General features: G+C 42.8%; 1 protein-coding gene across 3 annotated transcripts in view; it reads left to right on the top strand.

The window, feature by feature from the left end:
* TRIO (trio Rho guanine nucleotide exchange factor) overlaps positions 1 to 20,906 on the top strand; it is a 370,817-nt gene that overhangs the window by 143,271 nt on the left and 206,640 nt on the right. For all 3 annotated transcript variants that reach the window (XM_039474054.2, XM_039474085.2, XM_074387142.1), the window contains exons 4-7: positions 3,667 to 3,859; positions 6,814 to 7,326; positions 9,181 to 9,303; positions 13,541 to 13,732. In XM_039474054.2, coding sequence (XP_039329988.1) covers positions 3,667 to 3,859; positions 6,814 to 7,326; positions 9,181 to 9,303; positions 13,541 to 13,732 — 1,021 coding nt within the window. The remainder of the gene's footprint in view (positions 1 to 3,666; positions 3,860 to 6,813; positions 7,327 to 9,180; positions 9,304 to 13,540; positions 13,733 to 20,906) is intronic.

Genomic DNA, 20,906 nt, shown 5'->3' with positions numbered 1-20,906 from the left:
TTGCAAGTCTGATGGTTTGTTGTTGTAGTAGACTGGTATGAACACAAGGCATTTCTACCCAGCCATACATTTGTGTGTGTGTCTTGGGGCCTATGAGACCTGTTGCTGTGTCCACTGCTCCCACATGCTTCCCAGATTTGAAGGCAGCCCTCCGGCCGTTCCTCAGCTAGACAGTCCCAGGGCTGGTGTCATATGTGAAGGGAGAGTGTGGGCCTCAGAATCAGACTATGCCCGGGGACACATGACTTCACTTTCTTTGGTTTCCTGATCTGAAAATGTGATAATGACGTGTACGTCTTCGGATCATTGTGAGTATTGAGTTAAAATTATTCCTATAATCCTGCATGGTGCTTGACATGCAGTAGCTTGCTCAGAAATAGTGAAATAATTTTCTGATTTCATATTCACCCTTCTATTTTCCTTTTGACATGATTTCTTAAGGGAGGTCACACTGTTTTTCTTCTCCATGCCTTCTAGATTGTCTGTGTCCCTCACAGTTCAACAGAAACTAATCTCAGCAACTGTGAATAGTTTGATATTAGTGCTGGGGTTGCCCCTCCCTGCCCTTTAAAAAAAATTACAGTATCAAGGTGAGTTCATAAGATTAATTTGCAATGAAACTTTCCACTAACTGTGTGTAGAAGAAATAAGCAGCAGCAGCAGTTCTTGCTGATGTCACTGCAAGTCCTGCACAGTGACATTAATCTTGGAAAGTCTCAATGTGGTTGTTTCACTTATTGCTTGAATTGTACTTAATACTGATTATGTTCTAGAACATTCTGCCTTCTTTAGAATGATTTATAGTTGCTAAATATTAATACATAAACCACTGTTACTCCTTGTTGTCCACTAATGAAATGACACAAAGATTTTTAGTTGATTCATTCATGAATACTTCTATAAAAAGATATTTTCTTTACCTAGAAACTAAACAAGTAGAGTCTCTCTTTTTTAGGGACCTGTGTTAAGAGGGGACCTTAATTTTATGTAAATTTTCTTTATCTCACAGATAAACATGAGGCTCTTTGATAAAACTGCTAAAATAACTGGTTAATAAGTCACATTTCCCAAAGACCAGTGTCTTAGGTGGTGGAAGGGCTTGGGGCCCATCTGTAGGCGGCTGTTCGTTAGGTGCTGGTAAATAGGACCCGGTCTGGGGTTGTTTACAAGTCACTGCTCTCTTGATGATGACTAGCTTTTACCTTGATAAAAACAGATGGCTTGAAATGCTGTGCACTCCCAGTCCAGTTCATAAGCCATTTTCCTTACTTAGGAAGCTGCTGGGTGGGAGCAGTCTGATCATGGAGGAAGGTGGATAGTTAATCCTTCTGTAAACTGTGCAAGCTCAGCGTAGCTTTTGGTTTTGTTGTTCTCCCTTGTTCCTGTTGTTAAGCCTGGAGTCATTCAGGATTCCTTTTAAGCTTCTTTCAAGTAGAGGGGCTTTGTAGTTTATGTGCCTACTGTGTAAGGCCACGTTAGGAGAAAGACAGGCTGCAAGGGAATTTTATCTTGATATGGTGAAGACTGATGGTTACAGTGTAGTCTACCAAACAGCAACTAGTAAAACAAATAAAACATATTGCCGCCATTTTACAATCTCCTCTCTTTGGTGTATGGTAACAGCATATGTGAATCTGGAGTAGAATGCCTTAGTAGGGCAGCGGGCTTCCTTTGCAGAGCTCTTGGCCTCCAGGGACCTGCCTCTCCCTGCTTAGGCTGCCCTCGCCCCACTGCCTTCGCGGCCCTGGAGTTTCTGTGGAATGGAATCTTGCAAGATTGCAAACCCCAGTAGAGCCCAAGGAAGTCTAGAATGCTTAATTTCTACAATGGGACACTTGAGGAGAGATTTCTGGGAGTCCCATTTGCCTCTGGGTTTCATGAAGGAGGTCAGAAAACAAATGTTTCTTCCTGTTACCTGGATTGTAACCCAGGGCCTAACTGGGGTGTGGAGGAGAAGTGGTAGCATGAGGAGTATTTGAATGTGTTTCCGTTGACGTCCCTATGGGATAAGTTTTAGAAGTTCATCACATCATTCCTAAGCAGTTTTCAACATTTGGATAATAAACTACTCAGGCTGCAGGATCTGTTTTCTCTTCCTGGTTTTAAACACTGTGCTCCTCTGACTGTGAGCTACCTTCTGATTGGGTCCTACTGCTGGGTTCTAGCTGTACAGGCATTTTTTGGGGTGTTTATGTGATACACCCTCTTATATTGATGTAGATGTCATATGTACTTTGCATTTGTAAAATGTGGAAAGCTAGCTACTCCGATAGTCTGAATCAAGATATGGAAGGGAATAGGGCGTGTGAGTGTGTGAGCGTGAATTAGTCGGGGAGGGGGTGGGGGCAAGGTTGGGGAGGGAGCCTGTGTAAGAGCATGAAATTGGTTTTAACTTTGAATTAATTGTTTTACGTTAATGATAGCAATTAGTTTTTCAGGTTTTTAATTTACACTAGTTTTTTTTTTGGGGGGTCGGGGGGAGTGCAATTACCCAAGGCAGAAAAATGTCAAAGATCTTTTCTACCCTAAGGTACATTTATGTATTTATGTCTGGGGAAAACTGCATATGCTTATTTAGTACCGGAAGGTCCTTGGTATATTTCCAAAAAACACCTTGCAAGCACTTGTTACCTGGTCACTGGTGCCGGCATCGGCAGCCGGCTAGACTGTCAGAAACCCCTGTGTGACAGTGAGGGCTGCACTTGTTCCTTAGCTGCAGGCCCATTTGGAAGCTCGCATCACTGAAGTTGTAACCAAGTGAAACTACTGTTTTTTAACCTGTGTTTAAGGACAGCTTGCCTCTTCTTGCTCATTCTTTATTGCAGATTTGCACTGTATGTATTTCCCGTGTAGCCAGCAGTTGACATTTAATAAAATTGGAAGCCAGCGATTTTTTTTTTTTACTGCAGTAATGTGGAGAGGAAGAATATAGTGACTCCTAGCACTGCCTTGATGTGTGTCAGAGGCCAGGAGTGTTAGCCACCATTGCTACGAGATAAAGGCTTAGTACAGTTGTGAAACTAGATTTATTTCACAGAGCCTGCCAGAAGGGTGCCAAGAACGCTCGGGGATGGGTGGATGGTATGGAGAACCCGCTGACATAGCTTCAGGGCCAGGATAGGGTGAAGGGAATAGAATGGAACATTAGAAAGCTCCCACCATTGCCAGCCTCGTGGGTTAGGGGGTCATTTTCAGCACCTGGGGTGCTGGGAGTCTTGGGGTAACTGCTGTCCACAGGTCTCAGACTGTCCCCAGTCTGGGTTCTGCAGGCTGTCAGGGTTTTTACCCGCCCAATGCTCCCTGGAGACCTTTGCCCACAGGAGTCACTGGAGGATTTCACGTAATCAGTTAATGCACCAAAGGCAAGAGAAATGGGCATGGTGGCTGTTGTTTCCCCGAAAAGAAGACAAGATGCAAAACCCTTAGTACAAAATTGAAATCTTAACAGGTTGTGTGGGTTGAACATGAAGCATGTGTAGCCTGGTTCTCTTCCTTGATGGTACAAGGGAAGGGTGAGAAGGAGCTGAGCACAGTGTGCTCCTTCCTTTGCCTCCGCACATGTCCAGCAGGGGAGGAAAGCCAGGTCTGTGGCACCCAGGAGGACTCTGAGCAGACACAGTGGCAAGAGGTGCAGCACGTCTTCAGCCGTGTTTTCTTTCTTCGCAGCGAGGAGGTCTGCAAGCGCGGCTTCACGGTGATCGTGGACATGCGTGGGTCCAAGTGGGACTCCATCAAGCCCCTGCTGAAGATCCTGCAGGAGTCCTTCCCCTGCTGCATCCACGTGGCCCTGATCATCAAGCCAGACAACTTCTGGCAGAAACAGAGGACTAATTTTGGCAGTTCTAAATTTGAATTTGAGGTAACTTCCCCTGTGTGGCCAGACCCACTAAGCCAGTTGGTGTGGTTTACTAAAAGCTGTTGAGGCTGATGAGAGGGTTTTGTTTTGTTTTTTAAAACCACATATTAAACAGGAGCTGCATATCTTATGAACATGTGATATGTAAAATTAGTTATTGCATGAAATAACAGAGGTGTGTTCATTATCCACGTGGATTGTTTTACCCACATGGGCTTAGGTTTCAGGTCCCTGGGGCTAGAGGGTGGGCTGTTGAGTTGTGAGGCCTTGGCAGAGAAGCTTGCTTGCTGCCTTGTATTTCACTTGATAAACAGCTTTCCCAGGCAGCACAGTGGCTTTGCACGATTACGGATTCCATCTCCTTGCCTCAGCCCTGGAGATGAGGGAATGTTAGGGAGACATGGCCAACTTCAGCATCCCTGAGTTTCATCTTGTCATGGATAATGGAGGGAATGCATGTATTAGAATTCTCATTTCCGAAAATGGAGATATTGTGTTAAAAACTGTGCAGCACCCTGAATTGAGTTATGCAAGGAAGATTGCGGTCTTTCAGTGGTTTAAAAAAAAACCCTCAGCTCACTAATTATTTTCCTTCCCGCTGTAACCTCCTTTTCTTAAGCTACCAAGGTTCTTACAAGGCCTTCGGTGCAGTTAATTTAATGAGATGATTATGAGAGGAAAGTCTTCCTTCCAGCATGAAATTCCATTCTTGCTCAATTCTGGAATAAGATTTTAATATTTTCCAATGAGAAATGATAATTTTTGGTTGACTAGATCGCTTCCTCTGGCAAGTCTGCTCAAACATTAGGTTTTAGTGGATGTATTCATGTGTTTTAAGGTAAAGAGCAGTAATAATATTAAACATCACATAGTGTTAATACTTTAGGTTATAATGCTGTACTTCTCAGAGTGTTTTCATAGGTACATTACTTGGATTTTAAAATTTCTTTCCATAGTACTCATATTTGTATCCAAAAATCTAAACTTAGTTTTAATTTAAATTTGAAACTGCTCAGGTGGTTTACTACATTTCATCAGAAAGGTAAACCCAGTAAGCCATTACCTTCATAGAGAATAGGAAGTAATTTTGGAGGACAGTTTATTGGATCTTAGTTATTTTCTTGATGCAGAATTTAAAGGGTGTTGTATTTAATTATAAGTGTTTTAAGTAAAAATATTCGCCTGGCAATACAATTCTTACACGTTTTTGCCAGTCTACATTGGATCTCTCCCTCTGGGCTCTTAAAGGTACCAGCTTTTCTGTGGAACTTGTTAAATTGTTACCAGACTCACTCACTCTCTCTCTCTCTCTCTCTCTCTCTCTCTCTCTCTCTGCTAGTGAGATTGCCTCTATGGAGATATTAAAAGTCCAGCAAACCAGAGAGGAATGGGCCTATGGTAGCATTGTAGGCAGAAGTGCTAGATTAGGAGTCATTCCTCTTTTCTAGCTCTTTCTAGCTCTGCTGCCTTCTGCTGTTTCTTTTGCCAATCAGCATACCAATCCAGCCCTTCTGTTTTCTCCTTTACATTTAATCATTCTCCCCATGTTTTCCTTGTGGCATATTAATGTTAATCACCTTATCACATCATGATAAGGTGAGGTTAAGATTTCTTGCCGAGGCCAGGCGCAGTGGCTTATGCCTGTAATCCCAGCACTTTGAGAGGCCAAGGCAGGAGGACTGCTTGAGGCTGGGAGTTTGAGCCCAGGAATCAAGCTTACAGTATGCAGTGATTGCCACACTCTACTCCAGTCTGGAAAACAGAGCAAGAATCTGTCTTTAAAAAAAATTTTTAAAGGCCAGACATCGTGGCTTATACCTATAATCCCAGCACTTTGGGAGGCTGAGGTGGATCATTTGAGGTCAGAAGTTCGAGACCAGCCTGACCAACATGGTGAAACCCAAATCTACTGAAAATACAAAACTATTAGCCAGGTATGGTGGCAGGTGCCGGTAGTCCCAGCTACTCAGGAGACTGAAGCAGGAGAATCCCTTGAACCTGGGAGGTGGGGGTTGCAGTGAGCTGAGATTGCACCACTCACTCCAGCCTGGGTGACAGAACAAGACTCTTGTCCCCCCCCCCAAAAAAAATATACAGACACACACACACATATGATTTCTTGCTTAGACTGTAATTGACTAAAACTTTGTCACTGTTAAACTGCAATGTACTACAGATTATATACAACTCTAGGACTGTTAAGAATCACAGCAGATTATTATAATGAATAAAACATTGCCTCTGTTCTTAGCTCTGTCAAATGAGACTCTGCCAGCTTTCTTGCCAACTCTTGAATATTTTCTAAATTTTTTTAAAGTCATTCATATCCTATCACCTGTTACTTGATGAGCAGTGAGGTTAGGCTTAGGCAAGATGAGTGATAGGGTGTTCTGGTTGGAGCAGCATTCATCATTAAATAGGCAGCCCATATGTAATTGAATTTAGAGTGACGTTGGGCTAAAAAGGGTTTTGATGCCCATGAGCAAGGTGTTTGCATAATAGCAGGTAGTAGAAAACCTCCACAGAGTTTCTGTTGGAAATGAAATACTAGAATGGTGTAGATGAAAAAGAATGGGTTGAAGAATGCATTGATGAAAGTGAAATTTCCACATTGTTGGCTCTGAGCTTGCAATTTAACCTGTTTCCTGGTGTGTCTGTTATAATGGATTAATCTCCACCTTCTTGGAAAGAAATCTCGTTTCTTTAGCTCTCATGAAGTACATTATTCTACAATTTTAGGTATTCCAACTGACATATATGTGTTGCCATAATGGATTTGTCTTTCATTGTACTGATAATGCTTCTTTCATCTACATTTATTTTTATGGGGCCAGAACCAGGTATGTTATGTTTTCTATCAATAGATTGACTTTGAAAACCTGTGACTGTGCATTGCAAATTGCATTACGTTGAAACTATATAAAATTGGTTCATCTTCTCATTTTTTTTCCCTTAAGACAAATATGGTCTCTTTAGAAGGCCTTACCAAAGTAGTTGATCCTTCTCAGCTAACTCCCGAATTTGATGGCTGCCTGGAGTACAACCACGAAGAATGGATTGAAATCAGAGTTGCTTTTGAAGACTACATTAGCAATGCAACCCACATGCTGTCCCGGCTAGAGGAACTTCAGGACATCCTAGCTAAGAAGGAGCTGCCTCAGGATTTAGAGGGGGCTCGGAATATGATCGAGGAACATTCTCAGCTGAAAAAGAAGGTGATTAAGGCCCCCATCGAGGACCTGGATTTGGAGGGACAGAAGCTGCTGCAGAGGATACAGAGCAGTGAAAGCTTTCCCAAAAAGAACTCAGGCTCAGGCAATGCAGACCTTCAGAACCTCTTGCCCAAGGTGTCCACCATGCTGGACCGGCTGCACTCAACACGGCAGCACCTGCACCAGATGTGGCATGTGAGGAAGCTGAAGCTGGACCAGTGCTTCCAGCTGAGGCTGTTTGAACAGGATGCTGAGAAGGTAAAGACGGGAGAGACTAATGCCTCAGTGGACATGGGGGAAGCCAGCACTGGGGGGGTCGGGTGGAAGGAAAGAGAAAAGGTGGAGAATGGTAAGCCTATACTCACTGCGTGTGCGCTAAACCAGCAAGGGTCATTTCAGAAACGGCACTGAAATCTGTTTTCCAGTTTTACTCGTTGTACAATACAGTGCTCTTTTAGACATTTTGAGTTCATGTTACTTACGGTTTGGTCTAGGATGTCTAAGATAGGAATTATATCTTCACTTAAAAGAGTGACATTTTCAGCCGGGCATGGTGGCTCATGCCTGTAATCCCACCACTGTGGGGGGCCAAGGTGGGCGGATCACCTGAAGTCAGGAGTTCAAGAACAGCCTGACCAACACAGTGAAACCCCGTCTCTACTAAAAATACAAAAATTAGCCAGGTATGGTGTTGTGAACCTGTAATCCCAGCTACTCTGGAGGCTGAGGCAGGAGAATCACTTGAACCCAGGAGGTGGAGGTTGCAGTGAGCCAAGATCGTGCCACTGCGCTCCAGCCTAGGCGACAGAGCAAGAGTCAGTCTCAAAAAAAAAAAAAAAAAAAAAGTGAAAATTTCACCGGGTTATGTTATTGAAAACAATAATTATGTATGTATTTTGCTAACACCTAGACTTCTACTCATATAAAATCAGTGACAGAACCCCATTCCAATCTGTTGAGTATGTTTTTAAAATGAAAGTGAGTAATGTTAAAAGTTAGTGTCTGGGTAATATAGGCAATAATCACCTCTAGTCTCATGTTTTATTCTTACACACCAGGAAGACCACCTGGTCAAAGTGAATCCTTATCAGTTGCTGGCTAATTGAATCTTAGCAGTGTGAAAAACGGGCACTTATTCATAGGTATGTGTTGTAAGCCAGGAAATTGGGTGAATTAATCATTGTGTTTTATTTGAGTTCATTGAATTTGATATTACATGAACAGGAGAATATTTTGTAAAGTAAGTATGTACATTAGAATTCTTGAATGTAAAATGACTTTTCAAAACGTGATAATCCAGTGTTTTTATTGCCAAGTGTTAGCTTTTAACGTGTCTGTCAGTGTTCTTTTGTTTTAAATAGTGCCTTGTCAAAAATACTGGAACACCTTCCTTTTAATTACTAGAAAAAAGGTTACTGTCACTGGGATTCTGGTTCAAGTCATGGTAGCAGTGCTACCTGATGATAGTCATCTCTGTTTTCTTTAATGTTTTCATTGCGAATGTCTTCATTGACATTCTTGTCCAAGTAACATCTGTATTGAACCTTAAGGGAGATGTCATTGTTAGTTTTTCCCGTCTTTTTTATTTTTACATTAAATTCCATTTTACTTGCAATCTGCACAGGAGTCTATGTACTTCTTGTTTAAACAGTGTAATGTTTTTAGTCATTGATATTTCTTTAGTAACCTGTGGGCACAACAGAACCCATCCAGAGACCCATAAGAGACCCTAATTTCAGCCTAACGGGCCCTTAATTGAAGCTCATTGTGGCAAATTAAGTAGTTCAGCATGGCAGGGAGACTGGGCTGAGAGTCAGAGGATCAGACTTTTTAATTAGCCCAGGGGATTAGAATAACTCTCTTTACTTATCTGCTTCTTAATTCCTTCTCTGTAAGAGGAACACATCAGATAAGATTTTCTGGTAGGTCCTGCAAGTTCAGTACTGCTGACTTGTTCTTCGAAGTGAAGACCCTTCTAAGAGAGTCAGAGAGACAGCACTTGAAGTTGTCCAAGGAAGGAAGTTACCTTTCTTGGTACTGCCCCTTCTGTGGTCCTGTAGCATCAATTTCTCTTCCTGGAGTGATTCCAGGTTGTCTTTTTCCTTCCGGTAGATGTTTGACTGGATCACACACAACAAAGGCCTGTTTCTAAACAGCTACACGGAGATTGGGACCAGCCACCCTCATGCCATGGAGCTTCAGACGCAGCACAATCACTTTGCTATGAACTGTATGGTAAGATACTCCAAACAGCTGGATCCTGGCATGCGACCATGTTTTAGCAAATGGGAGGCATTTGGCAGATCCTGTGCTGGTGCTGTCAGGGGGCCCCCAGAGTGGCTGTGGATTGTAGCAGCTGACCTTCACGTGGAGGGTGTTCCCCAGGGTTCCACTCTTTCAGTATTCCACATTTTAAGTTTTAAATAAGAATGAAAACAGCAAACAGACAAACCAGTGAAACTTGAACCAGTTACTTGGCTAGTTCGCCACAGACACTTCTGATGCTGGCTCCTGTGCTCTGCTTCATAGGAGCCCACAGGGGCCCCAGCAAAGCTGCTGGGAGGCACAGTGAGTCCCCCTGGGCCAAGCACTGTCAGTTTGCTGGCTGCCTGCCGTGCTTGACAGTGAAAGGAGCCAGCCTGCTCCTGATCTCAGGGCACTCGCTAGTTCTCCTGAGACATGAGATTTCCTTCTGAGCTGAGCTGGAGGACTGGGGTCAGTCTTGCCTTGGATGCCCCGGCCCTCTCTAAGGTTGTTGCGTCTGCTACCCTTGGCTGTCTTGACTCCTTTAGGATCTTAAAGCCCAGATGAGGCGACTGTAGGAGTACATCGTAGAAACCAAAAACAAACCAAAACATTGAATTTTGAGTGACGCTTTTGTTACGGTTTTACAGTTAATGTAACTAAAACTATATGTTCTGTAGGATATTTGCTGGCTTATGTAGTCTGTGAAGCGTCTAGAAATTTCATCTTCAGGGATAAGGTGTTTTGGTTTGGATTTTAAGCCAGGCTTGTGAGGATTATCCACTCTTAAACCTTGTAACATTTGTTGTAGAACATTAAAGCAGTGTGAACCAGCCTGGGCAACACAGCAAAACCCCATTTCTACAAAAATAATACAATAAAATAAAAAATTAGCCAGGTGTGGTGGTGCACGCCTGTAGTCCCAGCTGTTCAGGAGGCTGAGGCTGGAGGATTGCTTGAGCCAGGAGTTGGAGACAACAGTGAGCTATGATCACGCCACTGCACTCCGGCTTGGGTAACAGAGCAAGACTTTGTCTCAAAAATAGAAATACAAATAAAACAATGTGAAGACAGGGTTTTTGTTTAAATGAATTCAGTAAGATGCCATTTAATTAAAATACAGTCAACTAGGTGCTACAATTTAGGTAGTTTCAAAGATAAGATTTTGCAATATAATTTTTGGTAATAAATGCCATCAGAAGGTTTTACATCTGCTGTAGAATTTAAGAGAATTTCTGGTTTGAATTATCAAACCTGGGCATAGATAAAAATTTCTTTGTAAAAAAATTATTGTCAGTTTTTTAGGATTTCCTGAAACTTCAGCTATTGGCAAGAGACCATTCAGTCCACTATGCCACATACTTGAAAAACAAGAAATGCTAAGATATTTGCTAGAAATGAACCGAAAAATATATTCTCTCATCCCCCTTTCTTCACCATTATTAGTGGCAGATTTAGGAATCAAGGGAATAGGAACCATAGTGTGGAAGACAGGAAAGTGGATTGTGGATGTAGAGTCTTTTAATTTTGACTTTCCTATTTGCCATGTGACCTTGAGTAGGCTGTTTAACTCCTCCGAGCCTCAGTTTCCTAATCTGTAATGTGGGGTAATACCTGCCTTTCATGATGTTACATGTATATGTAAAACACAAAGCAGGCCGGGCACCTTGGCTGGCACCTGTAATTCCAGCACTTTGGGAGGCTGAGGCGGGTGGATCACCTGAGGTCAGGAGTTCAAGACTAGCCTGGGCAATGTGGTGAAACCCTGTCTCTACTAAAAATAAAAGATTAGCCTAGTGTGGTGGTGTGCGCCTATAGTCTAGCTACTCAGGAGGCTGAGGCAGAAGAATTGCTTGAACCCGGGAGGCAGAGGTTGCAGTGAGCCGAGAGCACACCACTGCACTCCAGCCTGGGCGACAGAGTGGGACTCCATCTCAAGTAAAGAAACAAAAACAAAAGGCATATAGCTTGACACATAGTAAGTACTGGATAAATGGTAATTCTTACCAGTGATGTTATCAGTATAATTAAAGATGCAGTTAAAGCAGATCAGAAACATGAAAGTGTAAGTTACAGCTATTTTTTTTAAATTTGACTATATTTTCCGATTTTCTACAATATACTTCTGTTACTTTTCTAAGTTAAACTTCTTAATACAATGCATGTGGTAGCTCGGTGCCATGATGGTGACATCTGCGGGGAGCTTTCTGGACTGGTCCTGCCCCTTGTGTTGAATACCTCCATGAATCCCTAGTACCTGTGACATTTAATAATGCAGGGCAAGTGTATTTCACCTTCAGCCCCTTCTGCTCGCAATTTCTGACAAAATAAGGATACTAAATACCAATATGCCAAGTTAGCAGCTTTAAAAGAAAGTATATTAAGGGATACCAACAATTATGCACATTCTACTATAATAGATATTTATAAAAACTGTAATGATAAGCTTGTAGGTATAGGTACTTTTAATTTAGGGGATTGCACATTGCCATATTTGTGTCCAGGCTGTAGATTTAGGCTGTGTGTCACCATATTCCTTTACTGTGCTAGAAGTGATGGAGAGATGGAAAAACCATCATACATAGACTAGTAAAGTCTGTTTTTGTAAAAGTAATACAGGAGGCTGTAACGATCTAAGAACGGGTACATATGGTCAGTGGTTATCACAGTAGTGCCATCTGAATGGACATCTCTTCTCCACATCCTAACAGACGGCATCTTCATGTCCTCTCCCTAACAGATCTGTTGGATTGACTTTTCCTCTTCAAGAATATAGAGAAAGTGAAATTAGCAAATCTAGTTACTTGTCACTTTATTAGGCGGGAGGCAAAGAGAGAAAGAATGCACCTGGGAATGGGAGATGTTGCTTTTAGTTTACCAGATGCAGTTAGAGCATTAATGCCACACTAGCCAGAGAGGTCACCTCACTGAGCATGGCTTGACTGTTGTAGCCTCTTTCTGTGACTTCAGACATGCAATGTCTGTTGACTGATTCAAGCCTTCAGAGGCAGCCTGGAGAAGTAACCCTGAGGCTGGAGTCCTGTGGCTCTAATCCTAGACAGAGGCAACTCAACCAAGTTCTGATTTGGGTCAGAAATAGAGGGAAAGGGTGAAAAAAGAAAGTACAAAGAAATAATGAACAAGTGAGTTATTTCAGCCGCTTACTTAGGTGGACTGCAGGTAGCCACGGGGCAGGAAGGAGGCTGCTGTGAGGTCCCTATTTGAAGCAGTGGGAGATTGGCTCAGAGGGGCTGTATGGAAAGCAAGAGAAGGGGGACAAACCTAGAGGAGTTTGGACAGATCTGGAAATCATATTAGGGGCAACATTGAGAGGAGCCAAAGATGCATCTACGATTTTGGGGGACCCATGGGGAGAAGTGATACGGTTAATAGTGTCACAAAAATAATAAATACATGAAGAACAACAACTTCAGATTTGCTGAAGGTCTGAATCCCCCACCATCCACCACACACACAGTGTGATACTGAGCCTTAAAGGACATTGGAGGTGGAAATGGAAACTCCATAGGGAGAGCTTGTTTTGCAAAATGGGTGGGTTTAAAAAAAAATCCCTATTTTTGCAATAAACTGATGGACTTGAAGATAGGAATTTTGACAGAGTAGAAAGGCTTTATTTAAAATTTGAGCATAGCATTGTTGTGTTTTTACTGCAATTCATATTCCTGGGAGAAGGTGGATCTATTTACAGGATGTTTTCTGTTGGCACCAAAAAATGGCTTGGGCGTATGTAGAAAGGAGAGCTTGCTTTCACACAAATAGCCTTTGGTTGCTAGGTACGTGTTTTTGGGTTTCTGGGTTCTAGTTAAAAAACAGAGCGCTAGGTCCCTCAGTTCTGCGTGACTGCCTGGCAGCAGGTTTGCCATCTGGACCCTGTTCAGTATTTGAAGCCAAGAAGTGAGTAATAGTATATTTGTGTGCACCGACTTGTGTATTTGATTGCTTTGTGCTGAACAATTATGCCTTTCAGCTGGTTGATTTGTAATTTTACAGTGTTAAAAATAGAAATGGAAACCAATACTTCAAGTTTATGGAAATCTAGAGAGCAGATACGTATCCCATTATCTAGATGAGATGATGCTCCTGTGAAAGGTGTGGTCACTGGGAGATCACACTGCCTGTGTTCCCGCAGGTGGCACCTGGGCTTCTTAGAAGGGAGCCTCTTACTTGCTCTCCCCTGAGCAGCCCTCTTTTCCTGCCCACTTTGCAGAACGTGTATGTAAATATAAACCGCATCATGTCGGTGGCCAATCGCCTGGTGGAGTCTGGCCACTATGCCTCGCAGCAGATCCGGCAGATCGCGAGTCAGCTGGAGCAGGAGTGGAAGGCATTTGCGGCAGCCCTGGATGAGCGGAGCACCTTGCTGGACATGTCCTCCATTTTCCACCAGAAGGCCGAAAAGGTCAGTGCCTCGAACCCGGAGCCCACGAGGCGGTAACCAGAATAGTTCTTCCTCCATGAATATCCGTGTGTGTGCCAAGCACTCTTGTGTAGCACATACTGTGAACTCTGCGTGTGAGCTCTGAAGTCACTCGGTCCTGAGTTTAAATTCCAGCTCTTAGTCCTTACTGCACAACCATAGGCAAGTTACTTAGCCTCTCTGTTTTGTTTTCTCATTTGTAAAGTAGAAATAAAAGTACCTGCTTGAGTGGGCAGTTTACGTAAATGTGACGCTAGGTGCCCTACACAGTGCCCGGCACAGTAAGCACTCAGAAGTGGCAGCTGCTCTCTTCCCCTCCTCTCCCAGCTCCGTCTTTTCTCTTCTCTCTTGTTGACAGTGTTTTATTACTCCAGTGGGGAGGCTTTGGCAGCAAGGAACAGAACGCCGATCAGTAGTGCAGACATCAAGGGTTTATTTTTCTCACAAACCGCGAAGTTCGAAGGCATAGGCACCTCTAGCTGAACGCCTATGGAGGGCTGGTGTCTGCTGCCCTCAGGCATGCTGGGCCTTCCCTTACAGTCACGGGAGCACACTTCAGCTCCACACACCAGCTCCTCCTGGGCCACAGCGCCCACCCTCCACGGGAATGGCTATAGCTGTCTTAGCCTGCCGCTTGATAAGGGGAACAGTATTTCCAGAGGCCCCGCCCCCAGCACGGTTCCCCTCAGTTCCCATTGGTCAGTCCAGGAGTGCAATCGTTGCCCTGCTGCAAGGGGTCGGGGAAAGGGGGAATCTGGTTTTTAACCTCCTTAGGGAGCCCATGCCAGCAACTGTGAGGGGGAAAATGGCTTTTTTGGGTACACAGCTGACAGTGAATTTCTTAATTACAAACTTAGCTGCGTGGTATCTGACCTGACTTTGATTTCATTTGTTGACAGATACGTGGTTTCAAAATTTCTAATTTAAGAAGTGATGGGTAATGTACGCCCCAACAGCCCCCACACCTCCACTTAAGCAAACTTGCTTAAACAAACACACTCTGAAAGTAGCAAAAGGAAAGAGATTTGCTTACGACTCAGACTTTATTAGTGGAAGGTGAGCAGCATAGAACACCTTTTCAAGATGTGGAGAAGGGGCACAGGAACTTTTAACCACCAGGAAGACACATATATGGGGAAGAGGAAAATAGTCGCTTAATTTAAAAAGGAAAAATACCAGTGTATCTTTCTCAGGGCTAATTTTGAGGGGGAAAGACTGGATTCAGGAATTTGCAGTGATGCTTCTTAAAAAGGAAATAGTATCTCTTCAATCTAGAAACAGCCTCTGTTGAAGAGTGAAGAAGCCAGTAAAGGAAGATAGAGGCCCCAACTTGCCTAGGATTTTGGCAGGACGGTCAGTCAGAATGTTGCACAAGACACTAATTAGCAGTGATCTCAACTCTGGAAACCTTTAAAGTATAAAGCGAGAGAGGAACCTGAGTGATACATAAAGAGAACAAATCTTCATAGCATCATATAAAAGCTGAGTGTTTCAATAGCAAGGATTTTTTTACTTTCTAACTTTATGCATTTGACTAATTTTATAAAAGACAGACAAAAGCCCACACACAAAAACTTTTTAAAGTAACAGGAGCTCCTTCAGCATAAATAGAACCATCTTCATGACCCTGTAGTCATCTCTGATCCTTATCGTTGTACAAAGTAGCAATACACTTGATCATTTGACAGTAAGATGATATGAATGAATTTGAAGCAGGACAAGCTGCGTAAGTGAATGGCAGATAGACTGAAGCATAACACACAAAGAGAACATCTTTCATAAACATGATGGGCTCTGAATTGTAAATAAACCCAGAGATTAATTACTACTGTGACCTGCCTGACAATAATCTAGAAACATGGATGCCATGGGGCATTTTCCTTCCAGTATTTTATTATAAAAAATTTCAGACATACAGCAAAATTGAAAGAGCCTGGATATTTTCATCTGAATAAAATGAATGACTGTAATTTATGGATTTGAAAGAAATGAAACTAGGTAAACACATTATTGAACAGAATTTCATGGGACTCTGCATAAACTGTAACAGTACCTGAAGTCTCAGTGTATATAAGATGGCCAGAGAAGAAGCCAAATACCAGTGAAGGGACAGTAGCCTAAAGAGAAGTGCCCAGCATGTGTTCCAGACCTTAATGAAGCAACTAGGCCTGCAACTGAAGTGCACAGATGGGAGATTAGGACATCTTCAGAAAGACAGTCCTTACTTGCAAGTAAAAATGTATCGTCTCATCCCAGCACTTTGGGAGGCTGAGGCAGGTAGATCACGAGGTCAAGAGATCGAGACCATCCTGGTCAACAAGGTGAAACCCCGTCTCTACTAAAAATACAAAAAATTAGCTGGGCATGGTGGTGCGTGCCTGTAATACCAGCTACTCAGGAGGCTGAGACAGGAGAATTGCCTGAACCCAGGAGGTGGAGGTTGCGGTGAGCCGAGATCGCGCCATTGTGTTCCAACCTGGGTAACAAGAGCGAAACTCTGTATCCAAAAAAAAAAAAAAAAAATGTATTGTCTTATTCCCCTCACTGAAGAAAAGCAAGATCCTTGAAATTCTGATGCTCATCTACTAAAGTAGTTTTCTTTTCCCGGGAGAGCAATCCTAAGAATATGTCAACATCGTTCCTCGTTTTAAAAGATTTGCCTTCTAGTTACACTTAAGCTGTCTTTGTAAACTTAGTCTGGAAGGGACCAGAAACGTGGACATCCTAAGTTAGGTTTCCGTCATAGTCACCTCTTTGAACCACATCCAGAGTGTTCATGTGGAATTTAAATCTGATTGGGGGACATATAAGTCTCTAATACGTGCCCCATGGTTGATGAGCTTACTAACGGCAGCCGCCTTCTCTGTAAGGATTGCAGCTCTTAGCTGCACCGTCTGGCCCTGCCCTCTCTCTCCATGGGTGTTCTTGTGCTGGCATTTGCTATGGCTTTATAAGTATAACTCTGAAGTTAAAACCAGATGAGAATGACGTTTCATGGATGCTGTACCTTCCATAGATGTTTCAGCCATTATGTCTTGTGTCCTCATCTCCAGTGAAGGTGTGGGATCACAATATCAATTTGCAAATACGTGGACACACAACCACAGTGTTAATGTCGTTACTGGTAGATATTGCTTAGGGGCTTCAGCCTCTACTTGTATTAGTTACGTGGTATATCCACAGAACAGACCCTTCATATTAAGAGACTTTCACAGCAAGAACCATTAGAATTACATTTTTATAAAACAAAGAATTAATGTGACTTGATTTTTTAAAATCTCCTTTTACTATGACTTCAAGCTGCACTGCCCATTGTGATGGCTTGTCACCACGTGTGGCTATTGAAGCTACTCAGAGTTAAATACATTAACAAGATGATAACATCATTTTTAAAAATAAAATTAAATTAAAATTTAGTTGCTTACTCAGTGTCTCCACATTTCACATTTTACTCAGGAGCAACGTGTGGCCAGTGGCTCCTGTAATTCACAACACAGATACACATTTCTGTCCATTCGGGTAGTGCTTGTAGACGCTTACCTACAGAGTGAACCACACGTCTGATCACCTAAATTTATCTATGACTTTAGAGCTCCTGTACTTTGATAATAGCAAAAAGTAAGGTAACAACCAGTGTTTGTATAGTTCTTTAATATTTAGAGAGCTCTTTAACATGAAATCTCGTTTCATCTCTTAATCAGCCCAGTGGAGTAGATGGGACCCATAATATCATCGTCCTGATAATCTGTATGGGGAGAGATTTGGCCATGTTTCCAAAGGTAGAACTTTCACTCAGATCTATGGCTAGGTCTTGCAGTTCCTGACATAATAACAAACTATCTCAAACTTGTATTAATAGTCTTATAAAAGTTCACTTCCCATAAATATTTTTAGAATTAACATTTATTATAAACATGACATAGACACAAGTTCTTGATCTAGTAAATTCTGTCCCTTTGTCTCCTAAGTCCAGCTTAGTGCCTGTGCTCAGCTGAGGCTCCGTCAAGAGGTGGTGGGGGTGAGAGATGGATGGGAGTGCAGTTCACTAGCTTCAGGGATCCCAGCTCTGATTAGTGGGAACCAGAACAGGCGGGAGAAATGAGCGGCTCCCGGATTCGAGGCCCCCTCTCAGCAGACGGAGAGAGTAGAGTAAATGCTTAGGAAAAGCAATCTGCTAATTAATTATCCAAGTTATCCTCTTAAAGCTACGCATATCAATTGCTGTTCCCTCCTCTGCTTGCCTCTATTTTGCAAACTGGGTGATCCAGGCTTCTTTTATTGTTTATTCAGCAACACTTTTTAAATATCAGCAGTCTGCTGAGCTTCAGGATCCCCAGTTCTGAAGCAGGCTCCTGATCTGAATTTATAGAGCAGCAAACACTTGCATTCTCTTGCACGCTCCTGCCTTTATCCCCAGTCCACCAGATGCTTTGTGTTCACATATTTTGATCTACTGAGCACAGAAACTATCAGATACTAAGCCAGCTGCTCTGATCTCATTGGACTACAGTGGCCACCTTCTGTCATTCTCATCTCCTAAGCGCTAGGCTCTGTGCTAGACATATTCCCCCAGTGTTGCAGTCCCAACCTGGGTTTCTCAGGATGGTAACAGGTATGTGTGTATATGTGTGTAAGAGTGAAGGAAGTACAGTAGTAGAATGGCCAGATGAATTTGGGAAGGGACATAGCAGGTCCCCCATTCATTTATCACATCAGAAGCTTTTCTAAGAGCTGCTGTTCTGAAGGTACCTGTTGAATTTTGACACCAAAGTTGACCTCAGGATGCTTTTTCTTTGTGGAATACCTGTTGAAACTCTGATCCATGCATCTCTGAATGGGAATTGCTGTGCTGGTGCTGTTGGTTTCAGATCCTCTGGGTGTTCAGCCTTTCAGAAAGCAATCAGACCTAGCGCTTCCTCTGTGGAGTCTAGGATTGGGTTTTAGAAATGAAGGACAGAAAAATGATGCTGTGCAAAATCCTCTGTGAAACCGTGGCTAGGATTATTTCTATCACTGGGCTGTTGTTAACCCAGAAAAAGGGCAGAATCCTTTGTCCACAGGGTTTTCATGTAGCATACCATCCTTCCTTGGCCATAGTTTTTCAGATAAGTATAATCAGCGCCCTGTCAAGATACTCTAAGCAATTTTAAGTTAGTTACTTCTGATTACAAAAAATGTAAAACTTCTTGAATGTTTTTTTCTTTACTGATTGCTTCAAAAACTGGGAGTTGAATATACTTTAATAATGATTTTGATACAGTGGTGTTAGGCTGATGCTTCTGTTGATTAAATTGTGAAGTATAACTGAAGTATGTTTCCACCATGTTCTTTCAGAAGCGTTTTCATCTTAACAATATGTTGCACTTCCTTTTGGTTTTGGGTGTTCTGCAGTGGCCATTGTCCAGGAGCACTTAATTGCTGACTCAGACCTGATGATATATTAATAATGATGGTTAACCTCAATCAATTTGTGTTTGAAAAACACTTACAATAATTTAATAATTGGTACTAAATGTAATAATGGAAGATGATAGAGTGAAATAGAGCTAAAAACTACTGACAATCATCTGACCTGAATAAATTGACATTTATAGAACAAGCCACCCAAGAAATACATAGAAACCACCTGCTCTGAAGTGATACATAATTTCATATGAATTGGCTTCAAGCGCTAAGGTCTGCATAGATATTCTTCAGTGCTCAATAATAAAAGGATTTTCATAAGCAGTTATTATTTGGGTGATTTGTTTATTTTAATGTCCTAAAAATAAACTAGGAGGTTGTTCTTACTATATTTTAAGGGAATTATAGCATATTTCCTTTCTGGCCAGTCATTAAAATAGTTGTCCTCTGCATTCCCTGCTAAGTAAAAAGATGTGTGAGGAACAGGAGCAAAGAGGTTAAAACCGAGGGAAATGTGTTGATATCTGCTTGGCTTAATTGAATCAGCTTTTAAAATGGGCCTTTTGCACTTGCCTTTCACTCTTAACTGTGATGCATTTTGATAGGATCTCCCTGGGATATTTGGCAGTGATTTCTCAGCTGTTGATGAGTCCTGGAGATGGAGGGTGGCAGTGGAAGAGGCTGGGCCAGGATTGGGATGGCAGCCCCGGGATTGTTGATGAGACCTGGAGATGGAGGGGCGTGGCAGTGGAGGAGATTGAGCCAAGATTGGTATGGCATGTAGGATCCAGCCCTACAGCGTCCTGTGAGCCCCTCCCTGCTGGTGTGGAAATGAGAAACGGTAGAAGTAAGACACAGAGATGGAGAAAAGAGAGTTTGGGCCCAGGAGTCCACTACCAACCAAACGGCTGAGTCCGGCAGTGGCCCCGAATGCCTGGACTCTGACTTTTACTGAGTACAAAGCTGGGGTCAGGGATGGTAGGGATGGTACAAATCTGGGGGCAGGGTAGGTAGGGCAGGGTACATATCTGGGGGCAGGGTAGGTATGGCGTGGCTTTGGTGGTCAGTGATAGGATCAAGTTTATCATGTGTCAGATAGGTAGGGGCCCAAGACTTTCAGGTGACCGAGATGAGGTAAGGAGCGTAATGTGTCAGCACCTTTCCATACTTGTCAGGAAAGAACAAAGACATTAAGATTTTTATTACTTTTACTGATTATCTCTTCTAAGAAAAAAGGAACCAGATACAGAAGTGGAACATGAGATTGGAACGTGACCGCTGAAGCACAGCGTCACATAGAGACAATTAAGCCCCCGGGTGTCTGTGGGCCTACCTGACAGCCATCAGGCCTACCGCAAGAGCTTGGAGAAGTGGAGTTTTCTCCCAACTCCCCCAAAGAAGGAGATGTCTCAGCCATTTTGCACGTTTCCTTCCCTAGCTGGCTAAACAGTGGGCACCTTTCCAGCGCTGGCACTGGTGCACAGCCCAGGTGCCCTCCGGCAGCCCTTACACAGGCTTGAAAGAGGGCTTAAAGTGGCTTGCCTTAGGGTCATTTCTTTCAGTGCCATCCCAGGTTCACTCTTCCAACCTGAGAGGCATTAGTAAAAGAATTAGGATCGCCTATGAATAACTAAGATCACCTATGAATCTACAATCACATATGAATAGCTAATAACTACTACCTTTATATTTCTAGTTACTTTCTTCTTTATTATTTATATGGGTATAGGATGAGGCTTCTGGCTCCTGCACT

The sequence above is a fragment of the Saimiri boliviensis genome, chromosome 1 (genome assembly GCF_048565385.1).
Source record: "Saimiri boliviensis isolate mSaiBol1 chromosome 1, mSaiBol1.pri, whole genome shotgun sequence".
Classification (NCBI taxonomy): domain Eukaryota; kingdom Metazoa; phylum Chordata; class Mammalia; order Primates; family Cebidae; genus Saimiri; species Saimiri boliviensis.
Note: the sequence above shows the minus strand (reverse complement) of the source record. Positions and strands in the feature narration are given on the sequence as shown.